This window comes from Manis pentadactyla, chromosome 8 (assembly GCF_030020395.1).
Source record: "Manis pentadactyla isolate mManPen7 chromosome 8, mManPen7.hap1, whole genome shotgun sequence".
Lineage (NCBI taxonomy): Eukaryota > Metazoa > Chordata > Mammalia > Pholidota > Manidae > Manis > Manis pentadactyla.
Window position 1 is genome coordinate 103,599,292 of NC_080026.1, and position 24,359 is coordinate 103,623,650.

The window sequence follows — 24,359 nt, forward strand, 5'->3', positions numbered from 1 at the left end:
CTGATTTGGGTATTAGAGTGATGCTAGCCGAATAGAATGGGTTTGGAAGTATTCCCTCCTCTTCTACTTTTTGGAAAACTTTAAGGAGTATGGGTATTGTGTGTTTTCTAAATGTTTGATAAAATTCAGCAGTGATGCCATCTGGTGTGGGAATTTTGTTCTTAGGTAGTTTTTTATTACCAATTGAATTTCATTGCTGGTAAGTGGTCTGTTTTTCTGTTTCTTCTTGCAGTCTTGGAAGGTTCTATTTTTGTAGAAAGTTGTCCTTTTCTTCTGGATTATCCAATTTGTTTTATAATTTTTCATAGTATTCTGTAATAATTCTTTGTATTTCTGCAGTGTCTGTAGTGATTTTTCCTTTCTCATTTCTTTTTATGTATGCAGATATTCTTTTTTTTTCTTGATTAAGTCTGGCTAGGGGTTTATCTATTTTCTTAATTTTTTTAAAGAACCATCTCCTGGTTTCATTAATTCTTTCTATTGTTTTATTCTTCTCCATGTTATATATTTCTTCTCTGATCTTAATTATGTCCCCCCTTCTACTGACTTTGGGCCTGATTTGTTGTTCTTTTTCTAGTTTCATTAATTGTGAGTTTAGACTGTTCAGTTGGGATTGTTCTTCTTTCTTTAGATTGGCCTGTATTGCTATATACTTTCTTCTTAGAACTGCCGTCACTGCGTCCCACAGCATTTGGGGTGATGAGCTGTTGTTTTCATTTGTTCCCATATATTGCTTAATCTCTGATTTTATTTAATGTCATTGATCCATTGATTATTTAGAAACATGTCGTTAAGCCTCCATGTGTTTGTGGGCTTTTTTGTTTTCTTAGCACAATTTATTTCTAGTTTTATACCTTTGTGGTCTGAGAAGCTGGTTGGTAAAATTCCAGTCCTTCTGAAATTACTGAGGCTCTTTTTGTGGCCTCGTATGTGATCTTTTCTGGAAAATCTCCCATGTGCACTTGAGAAGAATGTATATATCCTGCTGCTTTTGGGTCGAGTGTTCTGTAGATTATCTGTTAGATCCATCTGTTCTAGTGTGTTGTTCAGTGTCTGTCTCCTTTTTTTCTGTCTGGTTGATCTGTCCTTTGGAGTGAATGGAGTGTTGAAGCCTCCTAAAATGAATGCATTGCATTCCATTTTCCCCTTTAATTCTGTTAGTATTTGTTTCACGTATTTGTGTGCTTCTATGTTGGGTGCATAGATATTTATAATGATTATATCCTCTTGTTGAACTGACCCCTTTATCATATAATGTCCTTTTTTGTCTCTTGTTACTTTCTTTGTTTTTAAGTCTGTTTTATCGGATACAAGTACTGCGACTCCTGCTTTTTTCCATTTGCATGAAATATCTTTTTCTATCCCTTCACTTTTAGTCTGTGTATGTCTTTGGGTTTGAAGTGAGTCTCTTGTAGGAAGTGTACAGATGGGTCTTGCTTTTTTATCCACTCTGTAACTCTGTGTCTCTTGATTGGTGCATTTAGTCCATTTACTTTTAGGGTGATTATCGATATGTGTACTTATTGCCATTGCAGGCTTTAGATTCATGGTTACCAAGGGTTCATAGGCAGCTTCTCTACTATCTTAACAATCTAACTTATCTCACTTATTACGCTATTACAAACACAATCCTAAGGTTCTTTTTTTTTTCTCCATTCCTTTTCTTTCTTATCCACTCTTTATATGTTAGGTGTCATATTTTGTACTCTTTGTGTATCCCTTGACTGACTTTTTGGATAGTTGATTTAATTCTACATTTGCTTAATAATTAATTGGTCTACTTTCTTTACTGTGGTTTTATTTTCTCTGGTGACAGCTATTTAGCCTTAGGAGCAGTTCCATCTAGAGCACTCCCTTTAAAATACACTGTAGAGATGGTTTGTGGGAGATAAATTCTCTCAGCTTTTGTTTGTCTGAAAATTGTTTAATCCCTCCTTCAAATTTAAATGATGATCTTGCCAGATAAAGTAATCTTGGTTCCATGCCCTTCTGCTTCATGGCATTAAATACATCATGCCACTCCCTTCTGGCCTGTAAGGTTTCTGCTGAGAAGTCTGATGTTAGCCTGATGGGCTTTCCTTTGTAGGTGATCTTATTTCTCTCTCTGGCTGCTTTTAATACTCTGTCCTTTTCCTTGATCTTTGCTGTTTTAATTACATATCTTGGCATTGTCTTCCTTGCGTCCCTTCTGTTGGGAGATCTGTGCACTTTCCATGGCCTGAGAGACTATTTCCTTCCCCAGATTGGGGAAGTTTTCAGCAACTACCTCCTCAAAGACACTTTCTATCCCTTTTTCTCTCCTTCTTCTGGTAGCCCTGTGTATATATATAATGCAAATACTGTTCTGTTTGGATTGGTTGCAGAGTTGTCTTATTCTTTCATTCCTGGAGATCATTTTTTCTCTCTCTGCCTCAGCTTCTTTGTATTCTTGTTCTCTAATTTCTGTTCCATTTACTGTCTCCTCTACCTTTTCTGATCTGCTTTTAAATCCCTTCTTTGTAAGTTTCATTTCAGATACTGTATTTTTCAAAGTTTCTGTCTCTTTCTTGAATTCCTGAGGTCTTGCATATTTTTCTGTTGCTCTGTGAGCATGTGTATGGTTTTTTTTTTTTTTACTTAAAAACATCTTTATTTTTATTTTTTATTTTATTTTATTTTATTTTTATTTATTTTTTTTTAGAGGGCATCTCTCATATTTATTGATCAAATGGTTGTTAACAACAATAAAATTCTGTATAGGGGACTCAATGCACAATCATTAATCAACCCCAAGCCTAATTCTCAACAGTCTCCAATCTTCTGAAGCATAACGAACAAGTTCTTACATGGTGAACAAGTTCTTACATAGTGAATAAGTTCTTACATGGTGAACAGTGCAAGGGCAGTCATATCACAGAAACTTTCAGTTTTGATCACGCATCATGAACTATAAACAATCAAGTCAGATATGATTATTCGTTTGATTTTTATACTTGATTTATATGTGAATCCCACATTTCTCCCTTATTATTATTATTATTATTTTTATTAATAAGATGCTGAAGTGGTAGGTAGATGTAAGATAAAGGTAGAAAACATAATTTAGTGCTATAAGAGGGCAAATGTAGATGATCAGGTGTGTGCCTATAGCCTAAGTATTAATCCAAGCTAGACAAGGGCAACAAAACATCCACGGATGCAGAAGATTTCTCTCAAAACAGGGGGGGTGAGGTTCTAAGCCTCACTTCTATTGATCCCCAATTTCTCACCTGATGGCCCCCCTGCAACTGTGCCTGTCTTAGGTTGTTCATCCCTTAAGGAATCTTACCCGTCTCTGGCTAACCAGTCATCTTCCGGGGCCATACAGGGAAATGTAAAGTTGGTAAGTGAGAGAGAAGCAATATTCTTTGAAAAGGTTAGCTTTTTACTTCTTTGCAGATTTATGCCCTGTGGTTTCTATGCCCAGCATTTGTCTTGAGGTATCTTTACCACTTGGAAGAATTATGATACTCGGTAATTTTTTATATGAGGCACAAATTTTACTAAAGGGTTGTAATTAGGAAGGAAGAAGAAAAGCTATAGAAGTAGGAGACGGAAGAAAACATGGGAATATTGATTATTTCTTTGACATATCTTCTTGTAGAGTAATTTAAGCATGTATAGGTTTTAAACTACTAATTAAATTGCACACACACATTAACATAATAGGAATACAGTTACATAACCAATGCAGATTTATAAATACCAGCCATCTCCAGTGAGGCCAACAAAATCAGTTAGGCACCCTAGGCATTTGTGAAAACTTCTCAGTGATATGATGGATATTGTCTAACTGAATTTGAATAGTTTGAGAAAAATCAGACAAATTAAAACAGCCCATTCCTGGGAATTGTTCACATCCCATATGTTCTTTTAACAGTAGATAGTCTATAGTCGCAAGATTTTGGAGCGCTGCAACTTGCACTTCTCCTAATTCTTGGTTGAGTTCCAACAGTATAGATCCAGTCAAATTTGTTGTTCTACTGTATGCACAGGCCAGCTTAAAGATATCTCCTTCTTCATTCCAATGGCAAGTCCAGGAACCGGTGGGATGAATGCATCTACAACTGCAACAGTGCCAGGATCTTTGTTAAAGTTTTTTGATGATAATCTTCTGGAATGACTCTTCCAGAGGATGTTGATGTTGAAAGTTCTTCTTCATATCGTATCTTAATTCGTTTTCTGGGTAGCCAAATTAGGCTTTGATCCTCTGTATAAACACAAACAAACCCTTTGCCCACACTTTGATATGACCTTTATACCATTGTGAAGAACCTATTGGAGATCACCACACAGGAACTGCTTTTTTTTTTTTTTAAGAGTAAGAAATATTATCAGAAAAATGTACTTCCATAGTTGATCATCCGATATGTAAAGCATGCATTCATCGTTGATTTGCAGTTAATTTTATCCTATCAGGGAGTAATCCCCCCTTTTTTAAAAAAAAAAAAATACGGAACGCTTCACGAATTTGGATGTCATCCTTGCACAGGGGCCATGCTAATCTTCTCTGTATCATTCCAATTTTAGTATATGTGCTGCCGAAGTGAGCACATGTGTGTGATTTTTTTTTTGAAATCTTTATCAAGAAAATTTGTGATTTCAATTTCACTCAGCCCTCTTTCTGGCGTATGAGGGATTTTGGATTGAACAAGGTTCTTTTACCACTTCATGTTTCTGCTAAATAATATGGAATAATAACTTTGTGTAGGCAGTGCCCTCTAGTTCCCAGGAGCTCTACTCTCTGGAGCTTCCCAGACTCTGGGGCGATGGCGGGGGCTGCAGGCGAGCTGTGCTGGTACCTGTCTGGAGGAAAGAGCTTTTTCCTGTTTTCTGGCTGCAGTGCGTGCCTCCACTGCCAGGGCCAGTATGCCTAGCACACAGGGAGCAGCCTCTGCATAACAGCCCGGTAGCTGCTCTAGTTGGTGCTGCCCTCTGGCTGGCCTGGCACAATGGTGGGGGCAGCAGGTTTCCAAGCCAGTGCCAGCAGGGAGAAAGGAGTGGTGGGCTGTGCATCATCATGGTGGGCCTTGGGGTTGTGTTGCCAGCCAGGGGAATGGAGTTCCTGAAGCTCCTGCAAATTTCCAGCCTCCTGGGCTGAGTGTGACAGGAAGATTTTGTTCACCTGTCCTTTCTCCTTAGCAGCAAGCTCTGTGTAATCCTTGCCCCTTTAGCAGCCCTTTCACTGTTGGAAAGTATTTCAAAGTGCCCACCTTTTTTTTGTTCTGGAGCGGCCAACTGTACCTGTTCTCCACAAGTGACTGGAATCTCAGTCTCTCCAAGTATTCTGCCTGTCTTTGCTTTCCAACTGCTCTAATCTCCAGAGCACTATGTAATGTGGATTCGTGTTCCTGAAGCATATCTGCAGGAGTGGATATTTAGCAGTCCTGGGCTTCTATTCCCTCCGCACTCTTTTTCTCTTCCTCACGCTGGTGAACTGGGGTGCAAGGGGAGCTTAGGTCCCACTGGATTGCAGCTTTGCTATTTTACCCTTTTCCATGAGGTCTTCTCTTTTTCCCAGATGTAAGCTGTTCATTGCAGTCTTCTTTCTGGTCCCATGGCATAAGAACTCTTAAGCAAACCAAACTAGCTTCATTTGGTAATGACTTAAAATCAAGATGTAACTTTTTTATTTTTGCTACATAGCAGCTTGGCAATGAAAGTGAAGGAATTTACCATTTGTTTTTACTTTCTATGTTGTCTCTTGCCTATTTTTATATTGCCTATGACTGCTTATACATGCAAGAGTATATCTGTGAATATATGTCTACCAGTGAACTACTTACTGGAATATCTAGATTAACTAGTATTGACAAACCAGTAAGGGTGGTAGCTGGAACTTGACTCCATCATCTAGAAAGATATGCTCCTGGACATTACTCTCTTGTTGAGCCATGTTCTGGTGGTTGGGTCAGCTTTTCAATTGCACTAGCATCACAGTCACTTTGTGAGTTATTCCAAAATTTCCATTAATCATATTACTAAAATTTCATTACCAGTACATACAGCATTGTTTGTAAAGCAGTTTTGTTTCAAAGGCAAGCTTTAATGTGAAGCTTCTATTTAGCTTGATGATATACATGAGATTGAGTTGAAATCTGAGGCATACTTAATCCAGGATGTAAGAAAATTTAACATATGCATATGTAGAGAAGGAAAGATCAAAAGGGTGGCTTGATTAAGACTTCCTTTGGTATTATAGAACATTCACATAATTAGGTATTGGACAGATTTTATAAAAATTAAAGGAGGAGAACAAAGTTTAAATGTATAACTGACTTTAAATACATATTCGTTGGACAAATGAATAGAAAAAGGTATCATAAATTAATCATAGAGCTGGGGGGGTTGTTTTTTGTTTTTGGCAGTGGGCCAAAATAGTATTTCAGATCAAATCGGTGAACAAATTCAGTGTGATTCATCACTTTGTTACTGCTTCTTTCCAGATCTTCCCTGCAACCCAAAATTATCTGATACAGAGGTACAAATGATGATGAATTTGCCTAAGGCAGAAATCAGGTGTACATGGCAGTGATGATCAGATTGCTGCTTTTTTCTACATCTGCCTCTTTTGTGGGAATGCTTGTGGGAAGATAAAAGAGAGAACATAGCATAAGGGTACTGGCAAGATCTTACCCCACCTATGATGCCAGTTTTTAAGAGACTTATAGCCAACTGTAATTGTGGGAAATTTTGCATATAACCAGCTATTCCCTGTGACTTTGGAATATTTGCAGTAAGCAAGTTGTACTTATTCAACATTTTTTGACTTTTTTTTTATTAGTGTCATTAATGTACAGTCTTACGTTGGTTTCAAACTACATCACAGTGATTCAGCAGTTCCTATGATCAACTTATATTGTGATTGTGAATTATTTTGCCCTTTTACCCCCCTCCTGCCCCCACCCAATCCCTCCCCATTGGTAACCACTGGTCACTTTTCAGTGTCTATAAGTCTATTGCTGTTTTCAGCAAATATTTTTGTGCCTACAGTTTTCTAAATCAGTAAGAGACCAGGTCTTTGCCCTTCTTAAGAGTTTAAAACAGGAACTTAAACAAGGCAAGAGAAGACAGACAATTGGACAAACTCTCATAACGTAATGAAGTAACTATCTGGTAGGTAAAGTAGATGGTGCTGTTTGATCCTATCTAGTCAGGTGAGTGAAGGTAAGGGATGGCAAGTGTAAGAGATCTGAAGGATGACTGTAATTAACCAGGAGAAGAGCTGGGAAAAAGTCATAGGAAGGAACAGTATGTGAAACTGTGGAAGCAGGAGAGAAGCATGGTGGCATCAAGGAGGAAGTGAAAGGAAATTCGTCTGGCTGGAAGGTATAGATGGTTAGAATTTTCACCTTGATCTTCAGGTACAGTGAAATATCTGGTAGTTTTATTTCTGTTATCAACTCTCTTTATTCTGAATTTTAGGAAGGCAAAGTCCAGGAGGGAACATCAGTGTCTGAATAAAACATCTGGGAAGAGAGTACTCCATCTGTGTCACATTAAATAACTATCAGTCATTTCCCTGAGTAATTCACACAATGTCCTCCCTTCCAGCTGATTCTCACTACTGAAACACTGGGAACTATGTTTAGCACTAAGATAAAGTGCTAATACTGTGTTAATTTTTTTTAAACCCCTCAGTAATTTTTTAAAGCCCTCTTAAAACATGTATTCACTTAAAACTTAAGTTGTATTGGTCCAGATTATAGTTAATTTAAACCTGGTGAAGTAAACAGTCTTTGGTTGGAATTTTTTTGTATTTTAGTTTACACGGTGCTTGACTTAATGTTAAGGAGTCATCAAAACTTTCCTTTGCCTAAAATTGGGGGAGGAGGGAAATTTTTGATTAATGTAGTCCTATTTAGTAGCATACTAAAAGTTCATCAAGTGTTTTTTTTTAATTGGCAGTGGGGAATCCCAAGGTGAATAATCTCTGAAAGACTGGAAGTACAGTCTTCACCGTGCCCTGCTCCCTGACCAATCCAGTTAAATAAATAAGCCTATAAATAAGTACAAAGCAACGGTGTTAAGTTACCTGCCTAAATCAGTGTCTACTGGAAGATAGGCACAAAATTAATGAAAATGGGTGGGCCAACTTTCAGATTTGTGAGAGAGATTAACCCTGGATGGACTAGGTTTTGCCTTTTAATCTTTAAAGATAATAATAGTGAACTAGTTGGTGGGAATGTAAATTGGTACAGCTACTATGGAAAGCAGTATGGAGGTTTCAAAAAATTGAAAGTAGAAATACTATACCACCCGATAATTCCACTTTGGGAATTCACCCAAAGAAATTAAAATCACTGATTTGAAAAGATACGCTCTCCTGTGTTTATCACATAATTTTAATAGCCAAGTTATAGAAACAACCTGTGTGTCCCTCAATGAATTAATGGATAAAGAAAATGTGGTACATACATACAATGAAATATTACTCAGCCATAAAAAGGAACGAAATCTTGCCGTTTGTGACAACATGGATGGAACTAGAGGGTAATTGTGTTATGTGAAATAAGCCAGACAGAGAAAGACAAAAATACCATACGGTTTTACTTACATGTGGAATTTAAAAAACAAAAGAACAAAACAGAAATGGACTTCATAGACACAATAGATTGGTGGTTGCCATAAAGGAGGGAAATGGAATGGGTGAAAGAGGTAAGGGGGAAAAATTAGAATCTTTAATATCTTGGTTGGGTGATGGTTATGTGAGTATATACACAAGTCAAAATTTATCAAGCTTTACACTAAGATTTGTACATTTTATTATATCTACCTCCATAAAAATAAGAAAGCTACAGGACAATTAAAAAAATAGCTCAAGCCATGTTACTTTTTGTTACTATCTAAAATGGGGTGCTTGTACAACTGTTCAGGTGGACCAAATTTGGGGTGTTTTCCCAGCCTTGTGATTTCCACTAAGTTGACTTTATGCTAAGCTATGGAAAAACTGCATTTTTCAAATATTAGTTCTTGTCATGATGATGACCTCTGAATTCTGGGGTGGGCTTCCTTGGTTGGGTTTTTTATTTTTGTGTCTGTTTTCTTCTTTATTTAAATTTTCTCTCTTTATTATATTTATTGACTTTATTCTTTAGAACAGTTTTAGGTTCACTACAAAATTAAACGGCAAGTACAGAGAGCCCATATACCTCTTCCCCTGCACTAAAAACACAGCTTCTCCCACCATCAGCTTCCCACACCAGAGTTGTACATTTACAATTAACCAGCATTATCAACCAATGTCCATAGTTTATATTAGGTTTTGCTCTTGGTACTGTACATTTACTCTGTGGGTGCTGACAAATGTGTGAAAATTTGTGAAAACGTCTATCCACCGTTATTGCATCATACAAAATAGTTTCTCTACCTGAGAAATATGCTGTGCTCTACCTGTTTATTCATCCCTTCTTTCCCCTGGTTGATTTTTAATAATTAAAAAGTAGAATTTACTAGTCTAACAAAGCTTGTAGCCGGAGAAAATGTATATCACATTTATTGTTTATAAAATATATAAGGGAAAAAATATTTATATATGTGACTTTGGGATGTACAAGCAATTATTTGAGTTTCCAGTGACAGTTGGAGGTAGGTTAGAGAATTGGTAAATGTGATGGAGGAAAATGAGAAATAAGAGGAGATTATGGAAGAAGTTAAGTTATTTACTTGATGCTATTACAACTTTTCTAATTCTCTTAAGATTGTCCTAATTCTCTCTGATTAGAGAAGAAAGACAACTTTCCTTTTCCCAACTGACCTTTCCCTTTCAGTGAAAAGTAGTTAAGGCGTAACAAATCAGCGAGTAGGCTCCCCAAGGTAATGATTTGGTAGCCTGTCTTAAACTTCTTTCAAACCATTTTGAGAACATGTAAACCTAGTTCTATCTTTGTCATTAGTTTCCATTAGCTAGAAAATTAAAGGTAACTTTCTAAGTTACCCGTTAGCTCTACAACTTACGGCTTTCTGGAATTCAGTTAAAATTTCTATTCAGTGTCTTCCAGACAATGTATTTTTTTGCTTAAAAAAATTATGATAGGGAGTGATGATAGGTTCTATGAACTAGTTACTGGAATTTTTCTGTTGGTCAATCTTATTCAGTGAGATGATAATTCCTAACAACAATAAACAACATAAAAAGTTCCTTTTCTGAGAATTCTGGGCACACAGTAGTTATTTGGTTAAACACTATTTGATTGCTTGATTTGGGTGGGCTTTTGAACTGTTGAAAAATTCCTTAGATCGAGGTTCTAAATCTGAACTTAAGGGAATCCCTGAACCCTCTGAAATTGGAAGTAAAATGTTATACCTAAGTATGTATGTAATTTTCTAAGGAAAGAGTGTGCATAGTTTTCATCAGATTTTCAGAGGGTATCTGACGTAATACAGGTTAAGAACCTTTGCCTTAATTTTGTAGTGAACTCAAAATAGACTTTGTTAGGTTGGATATCATATTATAGTTAATTACTTGCATTATTGGTGAGCATGTAGAACTTAAACCCTCACCATCCAGCACAGCAGCAATTTAATCATTTTCAAATTTCCCTGAACAGAGTAGTAATATATAATGTAACAAAGGAGACGTTGCCATTTAGCTTGCTTCCATAGGGAAGATTATTTCAACTTATTTGAAGCAAAATTTAGTGTTATTTATCATAACCAGACTTTATCCAGCTTCCCAGGGATTAGATGCCATTTAATTTCTTCCAAGAATTAGAATAAAAAGTATGGTGCTGTTACTCCAAAGTCTCTTCAAAATTTATTGCCAGTTGAACCTTTCTGATAAAGCTGTACAGTCTTTTCATGGTAATACCTCTATTATTTGAGTTACAACTCAAGAATTATATGCTGTAGCTGTGATTCTGTTTTTGTTTTCAGAACTCTTCATCTTGGCTAATACCTATCATGCCTGACATGCTGCGACACATTTTTCAGTTTTGTGTTTTAGAAAGCAGCCAGGAAATTCTGGACCTCATTCTTAAGGTACATAGTGAATATATCTGTACTCTTTTTCCCAGTAACTTGGTAGATTTTTAATATTCATATTTGCTGTACTGTTGTTGGTCAGGAATTTTAATTAATTAGAAATTGTCCAGGAGATTTGAAAAGGCTGGAGATCTGCGAGATGAGACAATAGGCTTTTTATGCAATGGAATAGTGAAGTTTACTAAGCAAGTATCTTAAGTACTTTCTGATAGCCCTAGGATAAAAAATATAATGAAGAGAAGACTTCTCCATCACTTACTACGCTATTTATCAGTATGCTTATTGATCCTACAAAATATCTTTTGGGGTTTATTGGTAAATATAGAGTCTTACTCATAGTTGAAACTTGTACTTTTTCCCCTTAGTAAGATTGGCCGTATGTATTGGAATCTTTTTAAAGAACCATTTGACATATTTAATAATATTTATGGGAGAAATGGTACTGTTGGACCTATAAAACCTGTTAAGTTAGTCTTGAATTAGTCTTGAATTGATATCATTTAAGTGATTTTCATAAAATACTGAAGAAAATTTTTTGTATTACTTTTTTTAGTATACAAACTCACCGAGAAACAGTGTTTAAAAAGATAAGCATCTATGTTGACTTTTAAAATCAATCTCTGTGCTATTTCCTACCTTTTTTTCCCCCATTCAGTATCCCTAAAAATAACTGTTGTGTTTCATTAGCCCTTACTAGAAAAATTTCACTTTCCTGTTCCCCTTTCACTCTATAGGTTTGGATGGAATTGTTGAGCAAGGCTTCAGTTCAGTACGTGGTGGCAGCTGCTTGTCCGTGGATGGGTGCTTGGCTTTGCTTAATGATGCAGCCTTCTCATTTACCTATTGACTTAAATATGTTGCTGGAAGTAAAAGCTAGAGCCAAGGTAAGTGTAGAGGGATGTCATGTATTTGTGTGTTCAGCTCATCATTATTAATAGAGTAATCATGTAAGAAATCTGTGTTGCTTTATGGTAAGTATGACTTCATTCATATAACATAGGGAGAAATTATTATTTTATTAAGACCTTGACAAAGTGCATAGTAGTTTTTATCTGTTAAAATTTTGTGAAAAGAACTTTTACTGGGATTATGTTTTACGGGAATAACAACAAATGAGAGTATTTTTGATGTTGTCTATTAAATTTTAATGATTAATTTTTTTCTCTTCCTTCCCTTTAGGAAAAAACAGGTGGTAAGGTACGCCAAGGCCAAAGCCAGAGCAAAGAAGTACTTCAGGAGTACATTGCAGGTGCAGACACCATCATGGAAGAACCTGCCACTAGGGATTTTGTGGTTATGCGGGCCAGAATGATGGCAGCCAAGTAAGTATGCATAAGTTGAAAAGTCATTTAACCAAAAGGTCACTTTGATATATGTCAGTCTTTCTTCCATCACACTAGCTACATGCACAGTAAGAAAACATGTGAGAAAACGTTTTTAAATTTTTTTTGAAGTTCTAAATAAGATTGATATCTTTTTATGAAGTTATGTCTTGTGAAAACTTATGACTTAATAGGGGAGACTTTACTTCAGTAATTTCTATAGTAACTTCTTTATTCTCCCTCTTAGGTTGTTAGGAGCGCTCTGCTGCTGTATTTGTGATCCAGGTGTAAATGTAGTAACCCAAGAAATTAAACCAGCTGAATCCCTTGGGCAGTTACTACTCTTCCATTTGAACTCTAAATCTGCCTTACAGAGAATTAGTGTTGCTTTGGTAATCTGTGAATGGGCTGCTTTACAAAAGGTAAGATTTTGCCCAAAAAGTAATGAAAACAAATTAACTATACCAATTTCCATTAGCTGTTAGGATTATTTTCAGTATATTTTACAAACAAAAGTGAAAATTTTCTTTATATAAAAATTCAACAGTTAGAGAAAAGTATTCCAAATTTAGTGAAACGTTTCTCTCCCATTTGCCTTTAGTCTAGACTTTTTTTTTTAGAGCTCCAGTGTCATAATCTGAGTGTTAACTATGCCCATACTTAGTATTTGTTCTTTATCCTATAATCTGTTAAGAAATGTCCCTCCTAAAAAAATATGCGTTATGTATGGAAGCAGTCCAGAAACGATTGGTCATTCATTACTTTATATTTCTCTCAGATACCACTGAAAACTACAAAAGAGGCTTTGAGTAATAGAGATCCATATGTGTGAGTTGTAGCAAGGGCAGAATTTTTGGTCACAGGAAGAGTAAAATCTCCAATCTCCATTTCCAAATAAGCCATTCCCTTGCAGCCCCACTAGCCTTTAACTTCTAGTAATACTTATGATTTTGTGTAAGACTTGTTTCTGTAAATCAAAGAAACTTCCTGCTGGCTTTGTTTATTCCATTGACTGGAATTCTAGAAATTTAACTGTCTGCACTTGCTGTGAGAGTTGGCTTGTTACTGCCTCTTAGCAGTTTGTCAAAGCAGTGTCTAAAAGTAATTGAGCCATGCTCTGTTGCAACTGAGACCCCAGCTTTGCCTCTGGAAAGAAGCAAGGCTCATCTGTTTTTAGGCAGGACTCGGTGTGCTGGAGAGGCAGTGATGCTGTGTTTTTGTGCCTCTCAGACTCAACAGCAAGTGTTGACAGTTCGGTTTCTGGACCCTCACAGAGCATCTCTGGACTTACTCTGTGAAGCCCAGGCTGATCACCCAGATCCCACAGAACCCCTCATGGCTCACCACTGAGGCCATTCCCCCTCTGGTTGGGGCAGGCAACAACCAGAGAGAGTGGGAAGGGTTAGTTAAATTTGGGGGCAGGTAAGTAGCTTTTAAATTATATATCCATTTCTACAGTATGGCATGTGAAGCTATGGGTTCAACTGTTAGGAAATCTAATGAGTTTTTAAATAACATTTTTAGTGCATGCTAAGTGTTCTTCTCTGATTTCTTTTTACAGTTATATATTTTAAAAATCTGTGCCATATATGTAAACATGGGATAAATTCAGAGTAAAATAAAAATAATTAGGTAAAAAATTTAATGGAAGCATAATAGTTCCATCTGCATGTTCTGTAGTCATTCATGTTTTAGAGTAGTTTGGGTGTGATACCTTTTCTCTGTGCAACTACGAAGTTGCTCTGAGAGATAACAGAACATAGATTCCAAATTAATAGGAACTTAGAACTTGGTAGTTTGCAAGTAAACATTTTATGCATCTCTAGAATTGTGTTTATGTATTTTCCCTGAATATTTGTTGTCTGTTACATTTTAGGAGTGTAAAGCTGTTACCCTAGCTGTGCAGCCACGTTTACTTGATATCCTTTCAGAACATTTATATTACGATGAAATTGCCGTTCCATTCACACGAATGCAAAATGAGTGTAAACAGCTTATTTCATCATTAGCTGATGCACATATTGAAGTTGGTAATAGAGTAAACAACAGTGTTTTTACAATAGACCAAGCAAATGATCTGGTGAGTAAAGAAGTAACTTTCTCAATTTTAGATAGAGAATAAAATAAACATTAGAAATTTGTTATGTCATATTTACCACAAAAGACACTAATTTGTTAAATCTGTCTGTGGCTTGGTAGCTTGTCAACCCTACCCTTTAAAAAGGTTATTTCATTGTACTGACTTTTCTTGAAATAAGAAGACAGGGAAGGAATTTTTCTTTTAAATCTGAGATTCTGACAAACCAATGCACTTTCATTAGAAAAAGCTGTTACATGTTTTTGTCATTTCTCAATCTTGCTTAAGACTGGCAGAATGTAGAAAGAACTGCTTCTATAAGTTCGTGAGTATTCCTCTCCAACCCCCAACTTAAAATAAAAATACTGAAACATAAAGAAAAGGTAAGAGAATTACACAGTGAACATTCATATACCCACCAACTAGAATCCATAGTTAACATTTTACTGAATTTGTTTTATCACATATGTATATGCAACTCTCTACCCGACTATCCAACCGTTAATCCATCTTATTTAAGCATTTCTGAATAAGTTGCAGATATCAATACACTTAAGCATGTATCTCATTAACTAAAATTTAGTATTTGATTTTTTTTTTTGCTCTTTTTGAAGTAAAGTTTATATACTATGAAGTGCATGAATCTTAAATATACCATTTCAATTTTAACAGATGGAAACCCAAACCTAGTCAAGGTATAGACAGTACCATCACCACTTACCAGTTAATTCTTGCCTTTACCTGCCTTCAAACTACTTTGTTCTGATTTTTCCTCCACCATAGATTACTTTTGCCTGTTCTAGAATTTCATACAAATGGAGTCATTCACTTTTTGCTGTGTGGTGTAAGGATTGTTTTCAACATGATGTTTTTAAAATTTATCCATGTTATTATATATATCAATAATTTTATTCTTTTTTATTGCTGGGTTTTATTCCATTGTATAAACATACCACAGTTGGTTTGAGCCCTTCTGTTGATGAACACAGGCTTTTGGCTATTAGGAACAGAGCTGCTATAAACATTATTGTACAAGTCTTTTTGTAGACATATATTTTCATTTCTCTTGGATAAATACATATGAGTGTAATTGCTATATCAAAGGGTAGGTGTTTATTTAGTTTCATAAAAAACATTGCAGACCTTTTCCTAAAGTGGCAGTGTCATTTTACCTTCTAACCAACAATGTGAGAGTTCTGGGTGCTCCACATCATCACCGTTGTTTTAAGTTTAGCCATTTCGGAGGTGCTATTATAATACCATTGTGGTTTTAATTTGCATTTCCTTGATGACTAGTATATTTGTTCAACACTTTTTAATGTCTTATTGGCCATTTGTAGATCTTCTTTTCTGAAATGTCTGTTCAAATCTTTTGTTTATTTTTAATTAGGTTATATTTGTATTAATTGAGTTGTTTGAGTTCTTATATATTCTGGATACCAACCCTTTGTCTTAGAAACCTTCTGAATATTTTCTCTCGGTATGTAGCTTGCCTTTTCATTTTCTTAATTGTGTCCTTAGATGGACAGATATTTTTAATTTTGATGAAGTATTCTTTATCAGTTTTATTTTATGGTTACTGTGTTCTGTGGCTGTTTAAGGTAGCTTTTTTATCTGCAAGTCATGAAAGTATTCACATACATTTTATTAAAGCTTTATAGTTTTAGCTTTTATGTTTATATTTATCCATATTGAATTATTTCTTACATAATATAAAGTAGAGATTGAATTTTGTTTGTTTTTCATGAAGATAATCCAATTTTCCCAGCATCATTTATTGAAAAGATTTTCCATTCCCTGGATTGCTTTGACACCTTTGCCAAAAATATAGTTGGGGTCTGTGTCTGGACTCTATTCAATCTGTTTGTCCCTCCTTATGCCATAACCAGTGTCTTGAATACTGTAGCCAAAGTATAGTTGTGGGTCTGTGTCTGGACTCTGTTATTCAAGCTGTTTGTCTCTCCTTATGCCATCACCAGTGTCTTGAATACTGTAGCTTTGTACCTAGTAAGACCTTGAGTTTAGGTAGTGGTAGTGAATGAGTTCTTCCTTTTTTGAGTTCTAGGATCAGAAAGTAAGACACTTCACTTGTGTTAGTTCCTGTGAAATAGTAGTCTTCATTTCTTATCTTCCTAAGTAAAAAATTACATAGTTGAAATATTTTTGTTTTCAACTGTGAGAGAAAACTAAAACTGCCATTTTTTTTCCAAGTTGTTCTTTTATAAAGTTGTTTTTCTGATTGTTGCTGTTTTATAATTTATCTTTTTCACTTCCCCTCCCTACCTTTTTGCCTGCCTGGATTGAAATCTCAAGTTTTCCTTATATCTAGGTTCCTTTCCTACTCTTTCTGGCTACATTTCTTTTCTTGTGATGAGAATTCTTAAGATTTACTCTCTTAGCAGCTTTCAAATATGCAACACAATATGCTCAACTATAGTCACCATGCTGCACTTATTTTATAACTTGAAGTTTGTACTTCTTGACCCATTTTGCCCACTCCTAGCCTGCCTGCCTTCTAGCAACCACCAGTCTGTTCTATATATTTTTTTGTTTTTTAGATTTCACATATAACTGAAATCATATGGTATTTGTCTTTTTCTGTCTGGCTTATTTCACTTAGCATAATATCCTCTAGGTTCATCCATGTTACAGATGTCAAGATTTCAGTCTTCTTTATGACTGAGTAATATTCTATTGTATATAAGTACCACATCTTTATCCATTCATCCATTGATGGATGCATAAGGTGGTTCTGTAGTTTGGCTGTTGTGAATAATGCTGCAATATATGTATATAGGGGTGCGTGTATTCTTTTCAAATGAGTGTTTTTATATTCTTTGGATAAATAACCAGAAGCCAAATTTCTAGATCCTATGGTTGTTCTCTTTTTAATTTTTTATTAAAACCTCCATACTGTTTTCCATACTGTTTTCATTTTGTTTCCACCAACCATGAACAAGCATTCCCTTTTCTCTACTTCCTTACCAACATTTGTTATTTCTTGTCTTTTTGATAGTAGCCCTTCTAATAGGTGTTACATCTCATTGTGGTTTTGATTTGCATTTCCTTGATGATTAGTGATGTTGAGCATCTTTTCATGTGCCTGTTGACCATACCTGTATTGTATTCTTTGAAAAAATGTCTATTCAGATCCTCTGTGCATTTTTCAATCAGATTGTTTGCTTTTTTGTTACTGAGTTATATGAGGTTTTTTTTTTACATATTTTGGATGTCAACTCCTTATTAGGTATATGATTTGCAAATATCTTCTCCCAATTAGTAGATTGTGTTTTCATTTTGTTCATGGTTTCATTTCCTTTGCTGTGCAGCTTTTTAGTTTGGTGTAGTCCCACTTGTTTATTTTTGCTTTTGTGTGGCAATATTTCTTTTTAAAGCTATTAAATGGCCCCTTCTTCAAGCTTCTCTTACTGAAAAATTTCTCTCCAATGAAACTACTGTTCTTTTTCACCAACTTCATTAGTCTGGTGGTTTTGACTTGGGATATCAGAATCTCTGCAAGAGAGTGTTGAAGGAAGGACAGTTTCAAAGGGTTAGTCTTGGCCTCGACTAAGAGCCACTGCCCCTTTTGTCTTTCATTGAATCCCACAACCCAGTCAAAAACCTACCTTATGACTAGGTCTGGACTCATCTCTAAGGCTTTAGGCAGTTTCTGACTCCTTTGATCCTGCATGCTGTGTCAGAATAATAAGGTCCTTCAGTGCCGCTGTGAAGACATCCTTCCCCTGCTTAAAAAAATTAGTTTCTTTTTCCTTGATTTTAGTTTTTTCTTTCTTTACTTTTAACACCTCTAAATTCCTCTTCTCTTTTCTCTTCAGAATTTCTCAGACTTCTTCCATTTATGCCTATTTAGCTTTCCTCTTGTGGAAGGACACCTCACCATACCTCACTTATTCTCACTTCTGTGTCTGAGTTGTTTGTTTTGCCAGGAAGTCCCTACCCTCAACTCTCTATGCTAATCCCAAGTTCATCTCTTGACATTCTTCTATCTGCACCCTGTGCTCGGGCCATGATAAGCTGTTGGCAGTTCCATGGACAACACCCTGCTTTCTACTCCCTACTTCATTCTGTTTACCAAGATGTCCCTATAATTCCTGACTTAACCTTTCTTTAAATACCCAGCCCAAATGTTATCCTTTTCTGGCAAGTCTCCACTAATCTTTCACTAAGAAGAATAAAGCAACCTATGTGCTCCCACAGCAACTTGAACTTATCTCAGTTACATTTCACATTGTCTTGTTTACTTATATATCTGTCTCCCACATTAGTCTCTCCATTTTTTGACTGTATGAAGACATTGGGTCTTAATCGTCTTTTACTATTACTCAATAAATATTTCTTGAATGAATTAGTTGTGGGTAATTAGAAAGCTTTTCCTTAGCTGTCTAGAATCATTGAAAATTGACAGAAGAATAGTGTTATTTAGGATAATATTTTCAAACTTTTAGCAGTGAAACTCTTTCAAATAAATCTTACGTGTAACTCCAATAAAACAAAGCAAAAAGTACAAACCAGAAGTGTTGCATGATTATATTACTTTGTAGTGAGCGAACTGACAAGGTCAAGCAGCTATAGCTTGAAGTGTTTGGTATTTATAATGTTAAAAGAAGATCTTATTTGTTTGCCTATTGTATTTTTCATAAGAGGCCAGCATTACCAGTCTTGTCCATGATGGAATTGATCATTTCTAAGTCTGAAAAATAAGGTTCTCCACTAAAAAATAAAGTTATGTTCTCCAGTGTTACAGGCTTTTCTCACCAATATTGATCAAACTGGATCTGTTTATGAAGCTTCTTTATGATTGCAGTTACCTATCAAGCAAAAAGACTATTTTTGTTAATGTAAGCCATCACACAATCTTTAAATGGTAATTTAAAAATATGCCCACAAAAACTTGTACATAAATGTTTGTAGCAACATTATTCAAAATATATAAAAGGTAGAAACAACCCAGGTGTTTTATCAACTAATGAATAAATAAATTCAATGTATATATGTGGGATATATTTGCCCCCAAAAATGGTAATGCAGTACTGCATACATGCTACAGCATCGATGAACCTTGAAAGCATTGTGCTGAATGAAAGAAACCAGCTGCAAAAGATCACATATTGTGCAAGTCCATTCATATGAAATGTCCAGAATAGGCAAATCTGTAAAGATAGAAAGTGGAATGTAGTTGCGTAGGGCTGGGAAGAATGAGGAATGATTGCTAATAGGCCTTTTTATTTGGGGGATAATGAAGATGTTCGAAAATTGTGATGGTTCGACAGTTCTCTGAATGTAATAAAAATTATCGAATTGTATGCTTTAAATGGGTGCATTATATGTGAATTATATTTCAATAAATTTGTTTAAAAATTTGTTTAATGAACAGTCTTTTAATGGGGTTTATAAAGTGTCTATGCCACAGTTGTGCAGCTTGAGGCAGCGCTTGGTAATTAGAGAATACCCCACCCTAGTTACCTGGCTGTTTTCACCAGAAAAGAGGTTGAAGAAATAACAAAAATAATCCAGTTATTTTCATTAATAACAATAGCTTAGCATGAGCTACCCTAAAAGCTTTTGAGCTGAGAATATTCTTCTCTAAAATAAAGTTTTTGAGTTTTGGTATTCTCTAATTAACAGTTCATAGTTGCTTATAGCTTTCTCATTTCACCAAATGTGTGTTGAGTGCAATTTTTCTCTTAAACTTATTAGATATGTTTAAAGGACAGGTAATTTTGTTCTTCTCAAGAGACTGTGTCTTTCTTAAAAGAATATAATGCTAATGTCAAATTAAGTCAGATTAAAATATAGCTTAGCTGGATGGCTTTAGACATTTTTTTGTTTAGTGAATACTTAAATAATACTAGATATTGTGAAACTTAAAATTAAAACGGAAAGCTTGCTGTCTGCCTTTTAGGAGTATACAGAGGCTATTTGGGGTTGATGTCATTAATGATTTTTAATTTCTTTTTCAATAGGTCACCACTGTTTTTAATGAAGTCACATCATCTTTGGATTTAAATCCTCAAGTGTTACAGCAGTTAGATAGTAAACGACAGCAGGTTCAAATGACAGTTACAGAGACCAACCACGAGTGGCAAGTGTTGCAGTTGAGAGTGCATACTTTTGCTGCATGTGCAGTTGTGAGCTTGCAGCAGCTTCCAGAGAAATTAAATCCTGTCATAAAACCATTAATGGAGACAATTAAAAAAGAAGAGAATACACTAGTACAAAACTATGCGGCTCAGTGCATAGCCAAACTACTTCAGCAGTGCACAGCAAGGACGCCCTGTCCCAATTCAAAAATTATTAAAAACCTCTGTAGCTCACTTTGTGTGGACCCATATCTAACTCCTTGTGTCACATGTCCAGTACCAACACAAAGTGGCCAGGAAAATTCTAAAGGTATATATATAAACCTTCATTTGGGTTAGAGAAAGAATTAACCATTTAAATTTGTTTTCATTTACTTTTAGGTAAATTTAAGCACAAATCCAGTTTATGTTAGAGCTTTTTCCCATTTTGAGAGAATTTGTGCATATTGCTAATCAAATCACAACCCCCTAAACTCAAATAGATTATTTGTAAAACACCTGATATCTCATATAAAATGACTGAGATCTGTGAGACAGGTGTTAACCCTTCTTGTTCAAGACCATTATTATACGGTTTACTATTAAAACTGGGCTAGAAGTTTGTGTCAAATGTTGAATGCAAGTTCTTCCTGTAAAACTCTGTTTCTCTAATTTAATGTATATCTTATGAAATAAGTGAAGTTTGTTGCCTTTAGCAAATAATGCTTAAGCAACTTTTCTGTTTTCATCTGGAGAATTTACATGGAAAATAAGAATTGCTCTCTGTAGGCTAGTCTCAGGGACCATTGTTCCTTCACATGCCTTACTCCTATATGATTTTTGTTAAGATTCTGGAAAAGCAGATTATTCAAAATCTAATAGGTTTTCAACTTTGATGCAATAGAAGTCTTAAAAAATGTAAATGAACTGGAAAAGTAAAGGGTTATTGTGAATATCAACATCTTAAAAATGTCATAGGGTGACACTCCTCCCTCTCCCCCTGTGCTGTGAGGCAGCAGTATTTTGCAGTGGTTGATGTTTCTGAATTCATGGTAACTGAGAGACTTGCTTGGAATACTTCTTAATATTTCTTTTGTTACCTAAAAATATCCATCTTTTAAAAAACTTAGTGTACTTTAATTGAAGGCAGTCATTTTTGCATGTGGTATTTCTTGTTAACGTGATTCTACGACTGATTAAGTATGATCCTATGCGAATACCAAAACATTTAACTGAACAATGTTACAAATTAGTATTTGTTACCATTTCATTATCTAAAGAAAATATCATTGGTCTATAAAAATTGAGGCTTAAAATACATAGTTTTAAAATATGTTTTATCTCTTTATAGCAGAAAGCATTTGATCACCTATGTTATGCTTAATAAGATTATTTAACTTCTTTCTTATTAGGATTGAACTCTGAAAAAGATGGAATGCACCATACTGTCACTAAGCACAGAGGTATAATTACACTCTACAGGCATCAGAAAGCTGCTTTTGCTATCACAAGTAGGCGAGGTCCGACCCCCAAAGCAGTAAAAGCTCAAATAGCAGATCTTCCTGCAGGAAGTGGTGGAAATATCCTTGTTGAACTTGATGAGGTAAAGTTTTTTTCTTTGACTATTCAGGTTTTTAAAAAATATTTTACAGATTGAGTTGTCTTACCAGCTTCCAGATTTGTATTTTTATATTTTTTAATGAAAGATCTAGGATTAATAACCTTTTGGCGTACTCTAGCAGTATGACCCAGAAAAACCGCAAACTTCTTCAAATTTCTCATGCCTCTTATATCTTTTATCAGCTTAACTTTTATTATCTTCCTAGGCAACAAACCCTCTTGATAGTGGGTACATAAGTCATTCATAAATATAAACTAATAAACTCCTAAAACAGTGACTACAGAGATATCACAGTGAAAGGTAACTTCTTAAAAGTCCTATCAATGTCAGGAATTACTGTTGATACTCAGTTTGTAACTGTCAAATAATAGTCATTTGACTTTTAGCCAGCCTGGAAGTTATTAAATGTGTGATGTTAGGTGGGAATCTAAATTTATTTTCCCATATAAATAGCCAGTTATCCCATTATTGAATCCTTTCCTCTCTGATTTATAATGACACCTCTGTTATATATCATACTTCATATATGTGAGGATCTGTTTGTGTTTTCTTTCCTGTATCATTGGTCTACTTGTTCTACAGTACAATCTTTTTTAAAGGCAATTTTAAAAAGTGTTTGGTTTTTGAAATCTTACACTCATAATATTAACAATGGAATGAATGCTTTAGATAGCTCTTTTGGTTGCATAACATAAAAATTTACCTGAGTTCATCAGTAAACTATCAATGGTAAAAGACATGAGTTTAATACATTTCTGTAAAATACAGTCCTGTTTATGTTTTTTCAAATCAGAATCTTAGCTTATTGTCTTTATTTCCTTTAAAATATTCTATGAATGAATGCTTTTCACTCTCTTCTTCCCATAATAATCTTAATAAAAAATTAACTGTGATTTTGATAATTATACCTCTATGGTTTGCATAGTTCTTCTACCACTTAAAAATAATTTTAAAGCTATAGGTATACCTCATTTTTTTGTACTTTGCTTTATTGGGCTTCACAGATGCTGTTTTTTACAAATGGAAGTTGTGTGGTAACCTTGCATCAAGCAAAATTGGTGCCTTTTTTCCATTAGTGTCATTTGCTCACTTTCTGTCATTGTGTCACATCTTGGTTTTTCTTACAGTATTTCAAACTTTCTCATTATAATTATATTTGTTATGATCTGTGATCAGTGATTACAACTCACTGAATGTTTAGGTAATGGTTAGCATTTTTAGCAATAAAATATTTTTTAAGTAAGATATGTATGTTTTTTTTAGACATACTGCTATTGCAGACTTAGTAGACTACAGTACAATGTAAACATAACTTTTATAGGTGTTGAGAAACCAAAAATCTAATTTGACTTGCTTTAAATAAGGACAAATCATAATCTCCTTTGTAATTTGTTGTTTCTTTGGGATAAGAAGAAAAAAAAAACTATCACTTAGGACTGTCTCTAGAAACTGCCCATAATCTTCTTTTCCTTACCCTAACCCCAAAAAAGTATTTTACTTTAGACATGAAAATCTAGTTTGGGGTTTTATGCTTATATAATTATGAAAATGCTTGTGTTAGGATAAATATATCCAATAATTGCTTAGTTAATGGTAACACCATGCATTCTTAGATGGTGACTTTGAAGTTCTCTTAATAAAATTTCAAATATATTATTCTTTTTTTCCAAAATTCTACTTTCAACTAACATTTAATTTCAGGCCCAGAAGCCTTACTTGGTACAACGGAGAGGAGCTGAATTTGCCTTGACAACTATAGTGAAACATTTTGGTGGTGAAATGGCAGTGAAGTTGCCACATCTCTGGGATGCTATGGTTGGTCCACTGAGGAATACAATCAACATAAGTAATTTTGGTATGTACATAATTTTCTGAGTTGGATTGTTAACTAATTTCAATATACATCTGATATATATATATATATATATATATATATTCCTTTAAAATAAAAATGGTTATACCTATTTATTCCATACTACCTGTTAAGTTTTAAAATGGAAGGTCTTGGTAAAACATTCATTTTCATGTCATTTGGTATGTTTTTTGCGTTTTTTTTATTACATATTTAGAAAGAGATATTTGAAATGGATCATTATGTTAAATTTGCTTGTTTTTAGTACCTCAACACTTAAATTAATGGTATAGCATTTAATTTTACATTAAAAAGCAAAATAGATTCTCCTGTGGTAGCTGGGGAGATGCTAAAACTTTTTGTGGGCTCCACATTTTGAAAGTTATTTGCAAGGTGATATGCACTT

The 24,359-nt window shown here is 34.8% G+C and overlaps 1 protein-coding gene and 1 non-coding gene across 3 annotated transcripts in view; one reads left to right on the plus strand and one right to left on the minus strand.

Annotated features, from left to right (window-relative positions):
* The window catches only part of BTAF1 (B-TFIID TATA-box binding protein associated factor 1), a 120,870-nt gene that overhangs the window by 54,077 nt on the left and 42,434 nt on the right, over positions 1-24,359 (plus strand). For both annotated transcript variants that reach the window (XM_036923354.2, XM_036923435.2), the window contains exons 15-22: positions 10,894-10,998; positions 11,736-11,885; positions 12,181-12,323; positions 12,571-12,745; positions 14,200-14,403; positions 20,385-20,811; positions 21,893-22,083; positions 23,803-23,956. In XM_036923354.2, the coding sequence (XP_036779249.1) occupies positions 10,894-10,998; positions 11,736-11,885; positions 12,181-12,323; positions 12,571-12,745; positions 14,200-14,403; positions 20,385-20,811; positions 21,893-22,083; positions 23,803-23,956 (1,549 nt within the window). The remainder of the gene's footprint in view (positions 1-10,893; positions 10,999-11,735; positions 11,886-12,180; positions 12,324-12,570; positions 12,746-14,199; positions 14,404-20,384; positions 20,812-21,892; positions 22,084-23,802; positions 23,957-24,359) is intronic.
* On the minus strand, positions 4,466-4,572 carry LOC118932441 (U6 spliceosomal RNA). Its single transcript, XR_005032787.2, has one exon. It is a non-coding gene; the product is annotated as a U6 spliceosomal RNA (small nuclear RNA).